Source organism: Pteronotus mesoamericanus, unplaced genomic scaffold (assembly GCF_021234165.1).
Source record: "Pteronotus mesoamericanus isolate MK-2021 breed Mesoamerican mustached bat unplaced genomic scaffold, CSHL_Meso_final contig_220, whole genome shotgun sequence".
Classification (NCBI taxonomy): Eukaryota; Metazoa; Chordata; class Mammalia; order Chiroptera; family Mormoopidae; genus Pteronotus; species Pteronotus mesoamericanus.
In genome coordinates, this window is record NW_026555091.1 from 3,561,135 (window position 1) to 3,577,885 (window position 16,751).

General features: G+C 45.2%; 1 protein-coding gene across 1 annotated transcript in view; it reads left to right on the top strand.

The window, feature by feature from the left end:
* Window positions 1-12,526, top strand: part of ANLN (anillin, actin binding protein) — a 46,319-nt gene extending 33,793 nt beyond the window's left edge. The window contains exons 22-25 of the mRNA XM_054571311.1: window positions 2,438-2,524; window positions 6,157-6,264; window positions 9,731-9,903; window positions 12,337-12,526. Coding sequence (XP_054427286.1) covers window positions 2,438-2,524; window positions 6,157-6,264; window positions 9,731-9,903; window positions 12,337-12,460 — 492 coding nt within the window. The 3' untranslated portion in view covers window positions 12,461-12,526. The remainder of the gene's footprint in view (window positions 1-2,437; window positions 2,525-6,156; window positions 6,265-9,730; window positions 9,904-12,336) is intronic.
* Window positions 12,527-16,751: the final 4,225 nt, after the last annotated feature.

The following is a 16,751-nucleotide window of genomic DNA, read 5'->3' on the forward strand; positions in this document are numbered from 1 at the left end:
TACTCTATTGTGTCAGTGTTTTTAGTGCTAAATAGACAGGATGATTTTATCTGGGTGGGGAAAAATCATTCCCCCAATCTTCCAAGTAGTGGGAACAACAGAGTCTCAGTTTAGGCACTTAATTTTTGTTTTGTCAATTTATGCTTCCTGTATTTTAAAGCTATGCTAGTAGGTGCATGACCATTTAAGATTATTATATCTTCATAATGATTTGTCACTTTATCTCTGATAATCTTTTTTATCTTAAAGCCTATGTTTTCTGGTATTAATAGCTACAACAGCTTTCTTATGATTGGTGTTGTATGTTTATATTTTTTCCATTCTTTATTCTCAACATATCTGTGTCCATCTATGTCACATTTGTGTATAAACATTTTATGGTCATATTTTGTTATTTGGTCTGACAGTCTTTTATCTTTTCATTGGAGTGTTTAGTCCATTTATATTTAATACAGTGCTAATACGGTTGGGCTCAGCCTACCGCAAGACCAGGCAAACTTAGAGCCTACAGGTTAAATCTGGCTCATGGCCTGTTTTGTTTTGTTTTTTAAATTGCTCCTGGCAACCACTAGTCCACTTTCTGCTTCTCTGAGTTTGGTTACTTTAGATACCTCATGTCAGTGGAAACATGCACTATTCCTTCTGTGACTGGCTTTTTTCTCTTAGCATAATGTCTTCAAGTCTCATCCATGCTGTAGTGTCTGATAGAATTTCTTTTTTTATGGCTAAATAATATTCCATTCATTAAATAAATATGTATATACCATATTTATTTTTTCTTTTTTTCAATAGAAGAACTCTGGGTACTTATTTGCCCAAATAGTATTCTTTTAGCAAACATGTATTGAACTCCTAGCTATGATTTAGCAGTAGGATGTGGGAACAAACACGAGGAAGACACAAGAGTTGACCTCAAGCATCTGCTGCACACAGGTGTGGGCTGTGGGTTAGGATGACTGAGAAAACATACGAAGCGCAGTTTCAAAGCCTGAAGGACAAACTTTGCACGGTGAGACGAGCAGCATCTCAGAGCCCAGGGAGCGTTTCGTACCCAGAAGCGGGGAGAAAGGAGACTCTGCCACATTTCCTGTGTCTGTCCATCTGCTGATGGGCACTTAGGTTGTTCCTCCCTCTTGGGTATTATGAAGGATGCTACACCGAACCTGGGAGAGCAAGTTTCCCTTTCAGAACCTGATTTCAATTATTTTGGATTAATTCCCAGAAGTGGGATTGTTGGATTATATGGTGGTTCTATGTTTAATTTTTTGAGGTATCTACATAGTGAAAAGTTTTTAATTTTGATGAAGCTTGATTTATCAATTTTTTGTTTTGCTGCCAATGCTTTTGGTATTATATCTGAAATCCAGTGCCAAATCCATGATCATTGAAGATTTACCTTTATGTTTTCTTCTAAGAGGTTTATGGTTTTAGCTCTCATAGGTAGGCCATATTTGTTTTGAGTTAATTTTTGTATATGATTTGAGGTAGGGATCCAACTTGATTCTTTTTGTAGATGTTCAGTTTCCCAGCACCATGTGTTGAAAAGATTGCTCTTTCTTTATTGAATGGTCTTGGTACCCTGTTGAAAATCAATTGGTCATAGATTGTATGGGTTTATTTCTGAACTTTCAATTCTTTTCTTTTGGTCTGTATGTCTGTTCTCATGCCAGTGCCACACTGTTTTGCTTATGGTAGCTTTGGATTAAGCTTTGAAATTGGGAAATATGGTTCTTCCAGCTTTGTTTTTCTTTTTTGAGATTGTTTTGATTGCTCGGGGCCTCTTTCAATTTCATATAAATTTGAGGATCAACTTACTAACTCTGCAGTTCACTGTTATTTATTGCTGAGTAATATTTTATTTTTTAAAATATTTTATTTATTTTTAGAGAGAAGGGAAGGGAGGGAGAAAGAGAGGAAGAAAAACATCGCTTGTGAGAGAAACATTGATCCGTTGTCTCTCACATGCCCCCCTGCACTGGGGACCTGGCCTGCAACCCAGGCACACGGGAATCGAACTGGTGAACTTTCAGTTGGCAGTACGATACTCAACCCACTGAGCTATGCCTGTCAGGGGCAGAGTACCATTTTATTGTATTAATATACCAGTTGGTTTATCCAGTCTCCTATTGACTATATGCTATTGATGGAGAATGGATAAGCACTTATATATAGTCTCTTCTTAAATCTGTGTTTTCTTTATCACATTAACTGGGGCTTGGGGTTTTATTTTTTATCAGTTTTAACTTGAATGGATTTATTCTTTAAAAGTGTTTATTGCTGAAGAACCAGGGGCTTTTTGGCCACTTCACATTTTTCGCTTTAGAAAGTAGTATGTTTCCAAGGCATAATAGTCCCTATTCATGACTTATACATATCTTATCAAGAAGAATCACAGTTTGAAACTCTCTTGCAAATAATTTACTGTCTCTCTTTGCAGGTGCCCTTTTTATCTCCTTTGGAAGGTCATATTTATTTACAAATAAAATGTCAAGTGAATTCAAGTGTTGAAGAAAGAGGTTTTCTAGTAAGTAATCAATATGTATTTTCCTTTTGCTGTCCTGTGGATGTAGACTTGACTTCCTGTAGGAAGGAAAGCCTGTCTGAGTAGGTGGTAAATGGAGTCGGTAAGGACGTGTTGTGTGCCTGCTCCCTGCCAGTCCCCGTGCTGGCGCTGGAACGTAACAGGCCACAGAGTAACCCCCCTGCTCAGGAGCTTTCCGTTTGGTTTGGTGGGGCGGGGACGCACGAACAGGTAAGCACGACCCAGCGCTGGGAAAGGAGGAAGCTTAGAGTGTGCGCTTGTCGTAGACGGGCGGGGTGTCGGCTCTTGAGTGTGAGTAGGAGGCTTGGGGAACGCTGCTGGAAGAAGCACCTGTACAGGCCAAGAAGGTTAGGCAGAGGGAAGGCACCCCAGAGGAAGGGCGGGGACTGTGCTGGGGCCCAGGGCCCACCCCCCACCCACCACCCCCCAGAGAAGAGGGCTCCCCACTGGCATAGAGGCCCGTGGTTCAGAGGAGCTGGAGTGCGGTGCGAGTGTGGGCGGAGGCATAGCGAGAACTGTGATGGCAGGGGGAGCGGGGCCCACCGTCAGAGGGGCTTTTAAAGAATCTGGACTTTATCCTGAAGCCCGAAGTGGGGGACTCTAGTCGGACTTTCAGCAAAGGAGTGCAAATTTGGTGTTTTGAAACGCCCTCCTGGCTGACATGTGGAAAGCAGATTGGAGGGGCGACCCTGAAAGATGTCCTGGAGACTGAGTTCTCCCTGAGAGCGGTGACGGGGACGGCAGCCGGGATGGAGGAGGGGGAGGGGGAGGGGGAGGGGGAGGGGGGAGGGGGAAGGGCAGCCCCCTGCTGTTTGGCTCTGCGGGGGGTGGAGGAGGAGAAGCAGAGCCGGGATCCGGATGACAGACCATCTGTCTTTCTCCTTCAACGGTTCTCACTGCTGTGGCTTGATTGTATGTCCGCGACCTAGCCATCCCTCTGCTGTGGCTGAGAGTAACATGTTTGGCGGGGAGAATTTCAAAGTATATCATAGACATTAGCATGTTCCCTGAAATCTTAGGTGTCTGTCTCCTGAGTTTTGACACATGCATATATCTGTGTACCCCAAGTTTTAATTAAGATAGAAAACAGTAGCCCAGAAAGTACCCTCGTGCCCCTTGCCAATTCATCCCTACCCGGGGTGTCACATTTTAATGGGTTAAGTTTGAAACGATTTGAACTTTAGGTGCCTAGAGACATGTTTCAAAGATCAGGGTTTGGAGCTCAAGACAGGTTTTCAGTTGTGATGAGACTTGGGAATCTACAGCATGGAGACCGTCATTTCAGTGCAGGGGCCGTAGAGTGGGGCCGAGCCGGGGGGACCCAAAAGCTGGGCACAGACCCAGGGCGACAAGCCCCAAAGGGCAGCTACAGGGGCGCAGGAAGGAGTCTGCGTCAGCTGCCAGGGCAGGGAGGGCCTGAGCGTGAGCTGGAAGGAAGGGTCTGTCGCTGACCACGGTGCCTATTTACCGGGTTGCGGGGCGGGGAGAGGGGGGCGCTCCAGCTCAGCCAGGGCAGCAGCTAAGTTGCTGGCGGTTGTCGAGCGAGTGGGGATGAGGGAAGAGTGCGAGCGACTCTTTGGAACAAAGCTTGGCTGCAAAGAGGGAAGTAGGGCATGGTGCTTGACAGGGTCTGGAGGGCGGAATAGGGATTTCGTTGACATCTTACCGGTTTCGGACAGACCCGAGTCTTCAGGTACAAGGGGGTGGCTTTCAGAGGTCCCACGAGGCTGAAGACTGGTCAGTGGGAATAAACTCTGGGGCAGTGAGTGAGTGAGAAGAAGTCAGACCCAGGCCGCATTTCGTGCTCGCGGGATGGGTATTGTCTAGAATGACACTTTTCCGTCACCAGAGGGGAAACGTGTGTGAACACGTGGACGAGTGTGGTGCGGCGCAAGGGGTGGAGAGCATGCTTCAGTTCTCTCTGTGCAGCGAGAATTCAAGTGAGACGAATCACAGGCCGTCGCTGTGACAGGTGCGGGAGGAAGGGCGAGGTTGCTCGGCTCGCCCATGGGGCCCTGGGGGCCTTGACCCAGGCTGCCTTGTCAGTGTTTCGCGCATATAAATCCAGCAGGTGGCACTAGAGATCCTTGGAAAAGCATTTTTATAAATTTCGGCGTTGAAGGCAGTGTTTACTTACTGACTTTTAATGTAAATATTTTCATATTTTATTGGAGACACATTTGGCAACTGATCGACTCTGGCAGCTGGTTTATTTGCATATAATATCTGAGCCACCTGATCTGAGCTGGGCTCTTAACTGGTGTGTTGCATCTCTTCATGCTTTTCCTCTCTCACAGAAATGTGGTAATAAAGGGACTCTCTCAGATAACGTCTGTCCCCGTCTAATCAATGCATTTTCATGACCCCTGCCCTCTCCGAAGACTAGACGTGGTAGCTGAAATTTAAGTTGCTCAGTTTCCCTTCCTGCTGGCCGTCAGGAGGGAGATGACCAACCGAGGAACCTTGTTAGTGGGCCGGCTCCGTCTAGGCTGAGGGGCAGTGAGGGAAGGGCCTCCCGCATCGCCTGGAAGGTTCCATCTCTGCCTTGTGATTGTGTGTTGTTATTTAATTTTCTTGGCCCTCAGTTTCCTTGGCTGACCTCTTGTTATGCCTGGTTAAACCCCAAGAAGTGTTGGGGTTTGGTGTAAGGCTTTGCTGAGCCGTTTGTAGGTGGAAAATTCCTAATGCATTTTGAAGTCAAACACAAAGATGCCTTTGGGTTATTGGTATCAGGGGTCAGCAGAGCAGGCCCACTGTTCGTGTTTATAAGGTTTTAGTGGCTCATGGGCGCCTTCGTCCCCACCCAAATGGGATGGTCCTGGCGGAGCCTGGATGCCACGGAGTCCAAACCAAAGGAATTCTTTTTAAGTTAAAACTAAGGACTTACATAAATTAGGGCTCCATTACCATGACAACTAAACAATAGCGGGGGTGGGGGAGCAGCTTCTACTCAGTCTGCTGAAGTGGAGGCGCTTGCGGGGGGACCCCGCATGTTACCAGCGCCCCACGCCAGAGCCCTGCCCTTAACCGGTGGGCCGCCTCACTGCCTCTAGGAGGGAGCTGGCGGGAGCTGGCCAGCACCCAGCTGTAGGGAACGGCTGCGTCTCGGGCCTGTCGGATGTGCATCACAGCAGCCTGTGAAGGCGTGTGGTTGTGAGTTGACTCTTTTCTAGTCCTGTTTTGTTCTCCTGAATACAAATTAAATGCCATTCTTTTGTATGGAGTCTAAGCGATAAGCTCTCATTAGCTTTTTTCCAATATATAAGGCATGCTATTCTCAAATCATTTTCCTCTCCAACACTTTTCTTACTCACTTTTCCTGTATGTAAGGATCATTTGGTTAGGGATACTCTGCTTTTAAAAAGTCTAACCTTAAGTAGAGCTGTGCATTTGGGGTTAAGACGTGAACGTTTTTAAATGATGCTGAGAACCTGGGTAAATTTCTGGGAGTGAGCCATCGGTGGTTTCCATTACTCAGGTAAAAGATATATGAAAAGTAGCGCACACAGATTGTGAAGTATCAAATGTTTCAACACGTTGACGTTTAACCAATGGAAATGAACATTCACTTGATGCTGAAGTTTCTAAAGTCAGTATTTCATTTACTTTTTCAGACCATATTCGAAGATGTTAGTGGTTTTGGTGCCTGGCATCGAAGATGGTGTATTCTCTCTGGAAACTGTATCTCCTATTGGACTTACCCAGATGATGAGAAACGAAAGGTAAAGTTAAGAGTGCTGGTCGGTGGAGATGCCCCAGCCGACGCGCACGTAGCGTGAGTGCAGGCCGCCCGCCCAGATTCCCCTCACCCTCGAGTGCCTCTGCTAAGCCATTGAGAATGGTCTTGTTGCAAGACGCGTGTGTGTGTGTGTGTGTGTGTGTGTGTAAAAATTTTATATTTTATCCATCCCCTGTGATTTGGACAAAATGCCTTAAGGCATATGTTTGTCTTTCTTTCCTGCTAGACTGTTTCATAATAATTTACTTTTGTATTATTGTAACCATGTAAAACTTCATTTAAAATGTATTGTGAAATACCTAGGACGTTCAGAAAGACATGCAGCACACGTGATGGCCAGCGGCCTCTGTGGTTTCAGCCCCGGTGCAGCGCCCATGTAACATTCTCTCCCTTACAGTGTTAACCCCAACCCTGAGATTTCGTACCTACTTATTTAATTTTTTGTTACATTTGTGTATATATATATATGTGTATATATCTATCTATCTAAGCAATATGTGACTGCAATTGCATTGTTTTAAGCTTTAGACAATTAACGTCCACTGTTTGCTGGCGCCCTGTGGCCTGTGAGATTGATTAGGCGGGGTGATGGGTGGAGCCCCAGTTTGCGCAGCTGCGGCCCTTCCGCTGAACTAAGGTGTCTGCCCTGCGAGCGCATTGCGGGCCGTTCATCTCTTCTCCCCTCTGTGGACTCTTTGATAGCCTCCACACCGCTGCTGCGGCAGACAGGGCCGCCGTGGCTTGCTCTGTGGATATCTACATGGATAGAGCTCTTCCTTGAGTTTGTACCTCGTGGCCGATTGGCCGGGTGGTAGGCTTTGCGCATCCTCAGTAGCTAGATTTTGTCACGTGATTCTTGAACGCGGCGGTACAGTGCTCTGTGCCCATCAGGACAGTTCTCAGTGTCCACATCCCCGCCAGTACTGGGCACGTCCGCCTTTTAAACCTTCGTCAGTGTCACGGGTATGGACTGTTCTAATTTCCTATTTTTCTCGGTTAAGCATTAAGAGGAAGCATCTTTTCTTGTGTGTGTTTGGCCATTTATATTTTCTATGAATTGATTAGCTATCTATTTTATCCATTTATGGTGCATTGCAGTTGTTTTTTGTTTCTCTCATATTTTGCTTGGCATGTATTTTAATTTATGTTTATAGTATCTTTTTGCAAACAGAATTTTTTAATGCTAAGATAATCAAATCTGTCGATTTATTGCTTTGTTGTTTGCTTTTCAGTTTTATTTAAGAAAACGATCCCTACTCTATAGTCATAAAGATATTCTGCTATCCCTCCTCCTAAAAGCTGAAAGGTTTTGTATTTCACATTTAATTTACCTGGAATTGACTTTAACCCCCATCTCAAAACGCAGTTGTGCTAGCACCGTAGAATGGTTTATCCTCCCCCACAACCCCTCCCCCGTGCCATGGCCGTCCCGCGCCCTCCCCCACCACGCCACGCGCCAGGGCCGTCCCACGCCCTCCCCCACCGCCCCATGCGCCACGGCCGTCCTGCGCCCTCCCCCACCGCGCCACGCGCCACGGCCGTCCCGCGCCCTCCCCCACCGCCCCATGCGCCATGGAGGCCCTGCGCCCTCCCCCACCGCGCCATGTGCCACGGCCGTCCTGCGCCCTCCCCCACCGCCCCATGCGCCACGGAGGTCCTGAGCCCTCCCTCACCGTGGCACACGCCACGGCCGTCCCGCGCCCTCCCCCACCGCGCCACCCGCCACGGCGTCCCGCGCCCTCCCCCACCGCCCCACACGCCACGGCCGGCCTGTGTCAAGGCGTCATGACACGTATAGGTCTGTAGTTAGGTGTTTGGTTCTGTTTTCTTTGGCCTGTGTATCTGTCTCAATTACCATTGCTTTAAAATTTTGATGTCTCATAAGCCAGTCCCCTAACTTGTTTTTTATTCAATACTACATCGCTTACTCTGGGCCCTTTTTACACACACGTGCACACACAGAGATAGAAATATGTGTGCCTATATATTTAACCTTTATCATTGAACATGTTCAGATGTACACAAAACAAAGAAATGGTATAATGAACTCCTAGTTTCAACAGTTATTAATTTTTATGTTTCACTTATCTCTGCACAACACACACACTTTTTTGTTCTTGTTTGCTGGGGTATTGAAAACAAATGCCAGATTTCGTGTTTTATCATTTCACTGTGCGAGCCAGGCTGCTGGCTCTTTGTCTTGGTAGATGCCCTGGGGAAGCCAGCTTTCAGGCTGGCCTGCCCTCTGCATACTCTCCTCCTCATTGATTTTGGCCTTTGAAGGTGTCTTTTACTTCCTTGTGAGTTCAGTCATCTAACATTTGAGGGGTTGGGTAGTGGGAGAACTTCCGCATTAGTTAGTTGGCTATACTTGCTGGAGATTATATGGTTTGTTTAAATAGTCCCCTATTACTGTCATTTAGTTTAAAATTTTTCACTATTATAAATAAATATACCTATATAAATACACTTATATAAATATCTGCACCTATTTTTTTTGTTTAGTGTAAATTTCTTTTACGTAGAACTACAGGTTCAGAATATGCCCATTGAATGATTTTTGATTGCTGCTGTCAGATTGCCCACCGGTAACGGGCCGTCTTATATTTCCGACAGCCGTGTGTGGGAGTTTGTTGCTCACCCCCGAGCCAAGGAACAGAGGTCACTACTGTTCTTCTCAGAGTTAGCAGCTCTAATGTTCTCAAATGGCACATTTCATTGTAATTTCTTTTTTAAGTTACCAACAGAGTGGCCCCTGTTATAACCTGTCTGTGCCCATATGTCCCTTCCCCTTTCAGGACCCCTTGGTCTCCTGAGCTTCCCCCTGGGACCCTCAGAGGAGGGCCGCGGCCCCCAGCAGCTGGCCGGAGCCGTGGCTCGGCCTCATTTGCTGGAGACACAGGGGAGATGTTTAATGAAGAAATAACGCGTCTGCGCTTCCATTTGCAGAAGGGGGCGCTGAAGGGCTGTAGACAGGGTGGGTGGGGTGTGTTTCTCATTGTTAAAGCTGGTGGGTGGTGTGTGCGACTTTGTGACACTTTTTTTTAAGTTTCTATCTGTTTGAAGTTGTCCCTAATAGAGTTTATTTTTTGAGTTGACTAAGAGCTCCAGTTGACAAATATTTCAGTTTTTATTCTTATGTCCATTTATGGTTTTTATTATTAAGAAGCGTTACAGAGGGTGGGACAAAAGTAGGTTTACAGTTGTGAGTCTGTGAAACACAGTTTATTCTTGTGTTACCATTATTAATTGTATTATTTTCCATACGAACAACTGTAAAACTACTTTTGCCCCATCCTGTATGTTACTTATGTTTGTCTCACCTAGTGTAATTAAATTTTAAATGAATAGCTTTTTAAGTTTATACAAACTTAAATACTGCTTAATGCTTACTGACTTAAATGGTCTTATTTTCTATTAATAATCTATTAAAAATTTTGTCTTTTAAGAACCCCATAGGAAGGATAAACCTGGCCAATTGTACCAGTCGTCAGATAGAACCGGCCAACAGAGAATTTTGTGCAAGACGCAACACTTTTGAATTAATTACTGTCCGACCACAAAGAGAGGATGACCGAGAGACGCTTGTCAGCCAATGCAGGGATACACTCTGTGTCACCAAGTACGTATTGGGCTGTGAACAGTTCTGTCAATGAAGTAATTAATTGCCCACCAGGTTCTTACCAGTGTACGAAATATCAGAGACGGTCCTTGTCTTTAAAGAGTGTACACTCTGAATGAGGAAGCAAAACACACGAACTGTCAGTGAGGGAACAGTTGAATAATGAAATTAGGGTCGTTAAGAAGAGCGTAACATTCACATTACATCTTCGCTAATCGTGTTTTCAGGGTGCTCCCTGTGCGGCCGTGTGCACGGCGGTGAGCTAAACGCTTGGGTTAAGGTAGAAGATTTCATGTATGACTGAGAAGTCAAGTATTATTTAAAGAGACTGCACATCCCTTCCTTCTCATTCCAAAATACCCCTGATGAATCAGGTGACTCTTGCTGGTTGGAGAGTAACAGCGTGAACTCTTGGGAGTGTCCCTTTTTGTTAACCTGAAGCTTAAGTTTCAGATGCAAAGCTTACTGTTAAGAGTCTTAAGATTCTTTTGCTTTGATGCCCAAGAGAAGCTTAGAGACCAATTTCAATGTAAAAGTTGTGACTAGGGACAAATGTTTGAACTTGATACAGTCTCTGTGAATGAGGCTGCTGGTGGGCCTTGCAGGCAAGGGGTGGATAGAACTGGCTCTGTGAGTTTCTGCTGTGGAAACATCAGAAAGCTACAGCCAGGAGACACTGTATGTATTCAGTGGAGCCACGTTGCCCAGATACTGCGTTTGTTTTAAAATAGCCAGGCAGCGGGCCTGTTCTCTGGGAATTCTAGATGTCTGGATTACGTCAGATTAATTCAGTTGAACTCCTCCCCTGCTCTCTTCTGGGGGCCTTGGTCCAGCAGTGGCATCAGACAGGACAGTGGGGGCGCAGTGGATTCACAGTCATTTTGTTTGTCCAGGGCCACAGCCAGCAGAGGAACCAACCAAACTTCAATGCAAGTGGTTCCTGACCATCAGGCCCATTTTAATTTAACCCTTTTAAATAGTACATTGTTCGTATAGGCTTAGCTTTTCTGTGCTAGCAAGCCTTCCCAGACTCGTCCTTGACTGTCTCCTGTGGTAGAAGTAGCTGGGTCCCATGTTGCGCTGATCCCTCTGTACTTCATTGCCTGCCGTCTTTCCCGCTGTAACATTATGGTGATGCGGGTGGACGCTTCTTTATCCAGGCGTTTGAGACTGGTGCATTCTCATTCTGTCTTGGCTGAGTGTCTCGCTTTGCTTGGTGGCTTCTCAATACTGTGTCGATCCTATATTTTGTGAAATGCAAACATTTTACAGTTCTGCGTTCTCCTCTGCCTCACTTGTCTGTTTCCACACAGGGCCTTTTATCTAAATTCAATGCACCTCATTTTTGTTCCTACTAACCAACCTACCTATCTTCCCCTCCTTTGGTACAAAAGCTTTCTCTTCTGATTAGTCTTGACTGCTTCCCACTGTAGCCCACACATGTGAACTAGAGACGCTTTACCACGTGGAGGGCTGTGGTATTCAGTGGAGCCTTGAGGTGGACAGAGTTCGGTTTAACTCCTGACTCTGACTTGCCACGTGTAACCACGGCAAGTTCATTTTGCTGGCCCTCTGACTTTGCCCGTGTGAAAGGGGAAAAGTGCTCTCCACAGCGTGACGGTAGAGATGAAGGCGTAGACACACTTAGCACAGAGTCCAGAAGTGCACGGAGTGAACTCTGCAAATGGTCGCTATTGTTATTGTCAGCGTTGTATTCTTCACTGACTGACAGGTGGCCCCTGGGTGCTTACTCGCGCCTGTGGCCTCCCTGTTACCAGTGGGGAGGAGTTTAGAGAGGCTGCATGAGTCCAATGCAAAAACCTACCAACTGCCTGTCCCTGAGAAGAATGGCCTTGCTTCTGAGTTAGGGAGCGCCCCCTCCCCCACCCTCACCTGCCCTGTCAACTTGTCGTTCAACTTGCAACCAAATACGGCTGCAAAGACGAGACCGCTGAAATGGCCAGAGAGGTCAGGATGGACAAGGTCTTGGGATCCTTAGATCATTTGTTGTAAACAGCATGTTCTGCTGACACCGTGGCCCAGAAGTAATGGCAGACGGTAGAGACCAGCGTCACCGGTGAAGCCAGGCGAAGGCCCGCTCGTGCCAGCGCTGGCCAGGAAGGAGTCCGCACTCAGGGTGGCCCACACCCAGGCCAGACCACCCTTGCAAGACAGTGACCCCATTGGGTGTAGAAACGCCCTCGTTTACCAAGTGTCTTCAGTGTGAGTTAGGATTCAGCTAACCACCCAGCAGGGTAACTTTAGAATTGTAATTGAAGAGGCGTCTCCCTGTGGGGCTTCCAGGGAGCACCCGTTAAAAAAGGGTAAAGAGTAATTCATTTTACACATTTGTTTGGGCTTTTCCCCCAGCAGGAGTGTGGGGAGGTGCAGACTGGGCCGGGGGATCCTGAGCGCTTGTGTTTGTCCCTGTAGGCACTGGCTGTCCGCAGACACCAAGGAAGAGCGGGACCTCTGGATGCAGAAGCTCAATCAAGCGCTTGTCGACATTCGCCTCTGGCAGCCTGACGCCTGCTACAAGCCTATCGGGAAGCCCTAAACGGGGGCAGTTTCTGCCCCACTAAGTGTTTTTGAGCTATGTCATCCATGTATCTTAGGAGCATCAGACATGGTGATTGCATTTTTTGCTTTAAAAACAAAAGGGGATGTGCCAATATTCACTACATATTATGCAGTATTTATGTCTTTTGTATGTAAAACTTCAGCTATTTGTCTTGTCATTCGTAAATAATTGGAGGAAAATTCATTATAGTTGATTTTACTAAATCTCAATTTAAAAGTCTCATTTTCCTGTAAGTCTAATTATTCAGTTATAATAATTTTATTTTTTAAGTAAGAAATTTTAAGTTGTTGTCTTGGTTCTGTGGGTCTCAAAGTAGAGAGTCTTCCAGGGGTTAGAGGTCATCTGTTCCGTGGCCTCAGTACTTCCTTGTTTAGGTTGTGGTCCTTGATTGGGTACCTTGTTATTAGAGACTGAAAAAAAAAGTCTAAGAGACTTTACAGACACGTGTTTTGCAATTGTGGTAGGCACTTTTTCAAATGACACATGCACACTAGTGTATAGCTTGAGGCTTCAAACAGGAGATGTGACTTAGAGGGTAATGCGTAAGATTTGGGGGTTCAGTGTTTTATTTAGAAGACTTAATCATATGGTTTACATTGTCTCAGTTATTTTAGAGGCTGTGTGGTACACATTTTCATAGAATATAGGCTTTTAGAAGTAATTATTTTTGTTATATATCTTACAGACTCAAAGATACTTGGCACATTAGGGTTTTTTTTTGTTCCTGTAACAAGAACAAATGTAAATTGAAGAATTTTTATGTAAAAAAGTACACTTTACAAGCTGCTGTGGACTAACCCTTGGCTTGCCAAAGCTCTTGACTTTTTTACTTTTCACGTCCACATAGGACAGTATCTAGGAATCTGTTACGAAATCATTTTTAAAACTATTAAGTAATGCTATTTCCTTAAAAGCCTAACACTATTCTTTATTTTTTTGTTATACAATATTGTAAAGCATGGTCTCAGACTTCTAAGTACACTTTGAATTTCTTTGAATTGTTAAAGTTATCTCATTTATAAACACTAAATTCCGTCACTTCCTGTCATTTTATCTTTTATTCTTTTAAATGTATTTTTCTTATGTGTATTATAAAAATGTATTTTGTGATCTCTTACCTAAATAAATACTTGCAAATGGCTTATAGAATCAGTTATTTAAGAAATCTTATTGGAAATCTATTTGAAAAAATAATGAAAGAAAATGTCCCTAATTTGGTCAAGGAAATAGACATGGAAGTTCAGGAAGCACAGAGTCGCACAAACAAGATGGATGCAAAGAGGCCCATTCCAAGACACATGATTCAAGTGCCAAAGGTTAAAGATAAAGAGAGATCCTTAAAAGCAGCAAGAGAAAGGCAGTTACTTCCCATAAGACTGTCAGCTGAATTCTCAAAAGACACTGCAGGCTGGAAGGGACTGGCAAGAAATATTCCGAGTCATGAAAAGCAGGGACCTACAGCAAAGATTGCTCTACCCAGCAAAGCTATCATTTAGAATTCAAGAGCAGATAAAGGGCTTTCCAGACAAGAAAAAGCTAAAGGGGTTCATTTTCACCAAACCATTATTATATGAATTGTTAAAGGGACTTACTTAAGAAAAAGATCAAAACTATGAACAATAAAATGACAATGAATACATACCTATCAAAATTGAATCAAAACTAAGCAAACAAAAAGAACAGAGACAGAATCATGGCTACAGAGAGCATTTCGATGGTTGCCAGTTGGGCGGGGGTTTGAGGAAACGGGTGGAGAGGGGATTAAGAAGTACAAATAGGTCATTACAGAATAGCCATGGGGATGTAAAGTACAGTACAGGAAATGGAGTAGCTGAAAACCGCATGCCCCACGGACATGACCAATGGCGGGGGAGGGGGGGGGATGGCCTGAGGGAGTGGGCGGTGTTGGGTGGAGGGGGGCAAAAGGGGAAAACTGGGACAACAGTAAGAGCCTAATCAATCAAACATAATTTTGAGAAGTGTGTGCTGTGGCGGCTCCACATCCTTAGGCTGTGGGGCTTCTTGAGGGCATTGTACAGCATCTCTTCCATCTTTTTGTCCGTGCTCCAGGGCTAGACTTACTGTGTGTCCTTAGGGCTGCTGTGAATGGGTAGGGGCCATTTCCATGTGGTGCCTGATGTACATTTGAAGGGCGGAGGATGATCCCCAACTGCTTAGCAGAAACCGAGTGGAGAAGGGGCATCACCAACCAAAAGCAGGAGTAGGTTTGGTGGGATCGATGACAGGGTCCCTTTTATTTATAGACTTGTGTTTAATTGTTGTAGGCATTACGTATGGTACGCAATTCCAAAGGCACAAGGAAGTTAATATGAAAAGTATGTCTTCTCCCATCGTCACGACCACTTTTACCAGCTTCTGTGTTCTTTTAGAAGAGTCTATGCATATTACACAAATTATATTCTTTTTTTTTTAAATCCTCACCCGGGGATATGTTTACTGATTTGAGAGAGAGACAGAGAGAGAAACATCGATGTGAAAGAGAAATATTGATTGGTTGCTTCCCATATGCACCCCAACTGGGGACTGAACCCGCAACCTTTGGGATGATGCTCCAACCAACTAAGCCACCTGGCCAGGGCAGACGTGTTATGTTCTTTCGTTCATAAAAAATATTCCATACAACCATTTGTTGTAAGGCAAAGGAAAAAAGCATTCTATCTTAGTATATATACAGAGTATATAAAATTCAGTTTTAGAAAAAATTTAAGGTGATTGTGAAACATCAAGATAGAAATACCTTGTAAACGGTGAGAAATGCTGCTCAGAAGAACTCACTGCCCTCTGCCTGGGGGATTAGAAGCGCTGGAGCGGGCAGGATCGTCCAGGGAATGCGATGTGAATGAACTGAAAGGCAAGAATGAAAGGAACGTGTTCTTCCGGGGACACATGAAAAAGGAGTGGCTAGTGACTGTCGTCCATGAAGGAAAAACGAGTCGTCTCTGGTGAGACCAAAGAAGTTTCTTAAGATTCTGCCCACAAACTCAGAAAACGTGAACTGAAACTTGGAGTAGTCAGTTCAATAAAATGGTGCAGACAAAAAGGTTACAGTAAAATCTATAAAAGGAAAAAGGACAGGTTTGAGTGCAAAAAAAAGTCCTTCCTGACAAATATCTATTAAAAAAAAACATAAGCAACAGACCAGGAGACAATATTTACAATATTTACAGCCTCCAAGAATTAATATGCAAAATATGTAAACAGCTCCTACGGCTGGCTGCGGTTGTTGGAGCATTCACTATATGCCAGGCGATGTTCTTGGTGTTTTGCATGGATTATCCCCTGCGATCTTCACATGCCTTTATGAAATAGGAGTTGAATGAGGAAACTAAAATTTAGGTAATGTTTCTGAGGCCACATGCTTAGCAAGGGCAGACCAGGATACTGACCCAGAATCTGCATACTTCACCATTACACTATGATGTTTGTTAAATTAATAAATAAAATGTTAACCTAAAAAAGAGGGGCAAATAATATTAGCAAGAAAACACGCGCACGTCCAAAGAGTCAACAAACGTAAAACTAACACTGATGAACGGAAGAATACACATTTAAATGGCGGTGGGTTGTGGGCCGTCACTCGGATTGGCGGAACTAGTCTGTGTCGCTGGGAAACAGGCTCCTGTTCTTGATGAAAATAGAAACTGATTCAGCCTTTTTGTACGGCAATTTGGCAGCCTCCTATAGTCTCTGTGCTAACGCACAGAATCACACCGTCAAATTGACTCGCACGCATCAGGGCTCTTCTTTTTTTTCTTTTAAAGATTTTATTTATTTATTTGTAGAGAGAGGGGAAAGGAGGGAGAAAGAGGGAGAGAAACAGGGATGTGTGGTTGCCTCTTGCACGCCCCCTATTGGGTACCTGGCCCGCCTGCAACCCACGCGTGTGCCCTGGCTGGAAATTGAACCTGCGCCCCTTTGGTTGAAGGCTGGCACTCAATCCACTGAGCTGCACCAGCCAGGGCGAGAGCTCTTATCCATGTAAAGGTTGACCCGTCATTCCGAGGACACTGGCAGTCCAGGCGCTGCGGGAGCAGGGCGGACTCTGCAACATCCTGCAAGCCTGCGGCCCCTTGAGCCCACGCTGGACGTGCCCTCTGGCCCCCGTAACAGGTGAGGTCTCAGGTGAGCTTGCAGGAACAGCTCCAACAGAAGGGAGCCTTCGGGTGAGGGAATATTGCTCTTTTACACGCTGTGTCGTTTCGTTGCATTGCTGGTGTGGCTTCAGGAGCCTAGCCGCACAAATCCA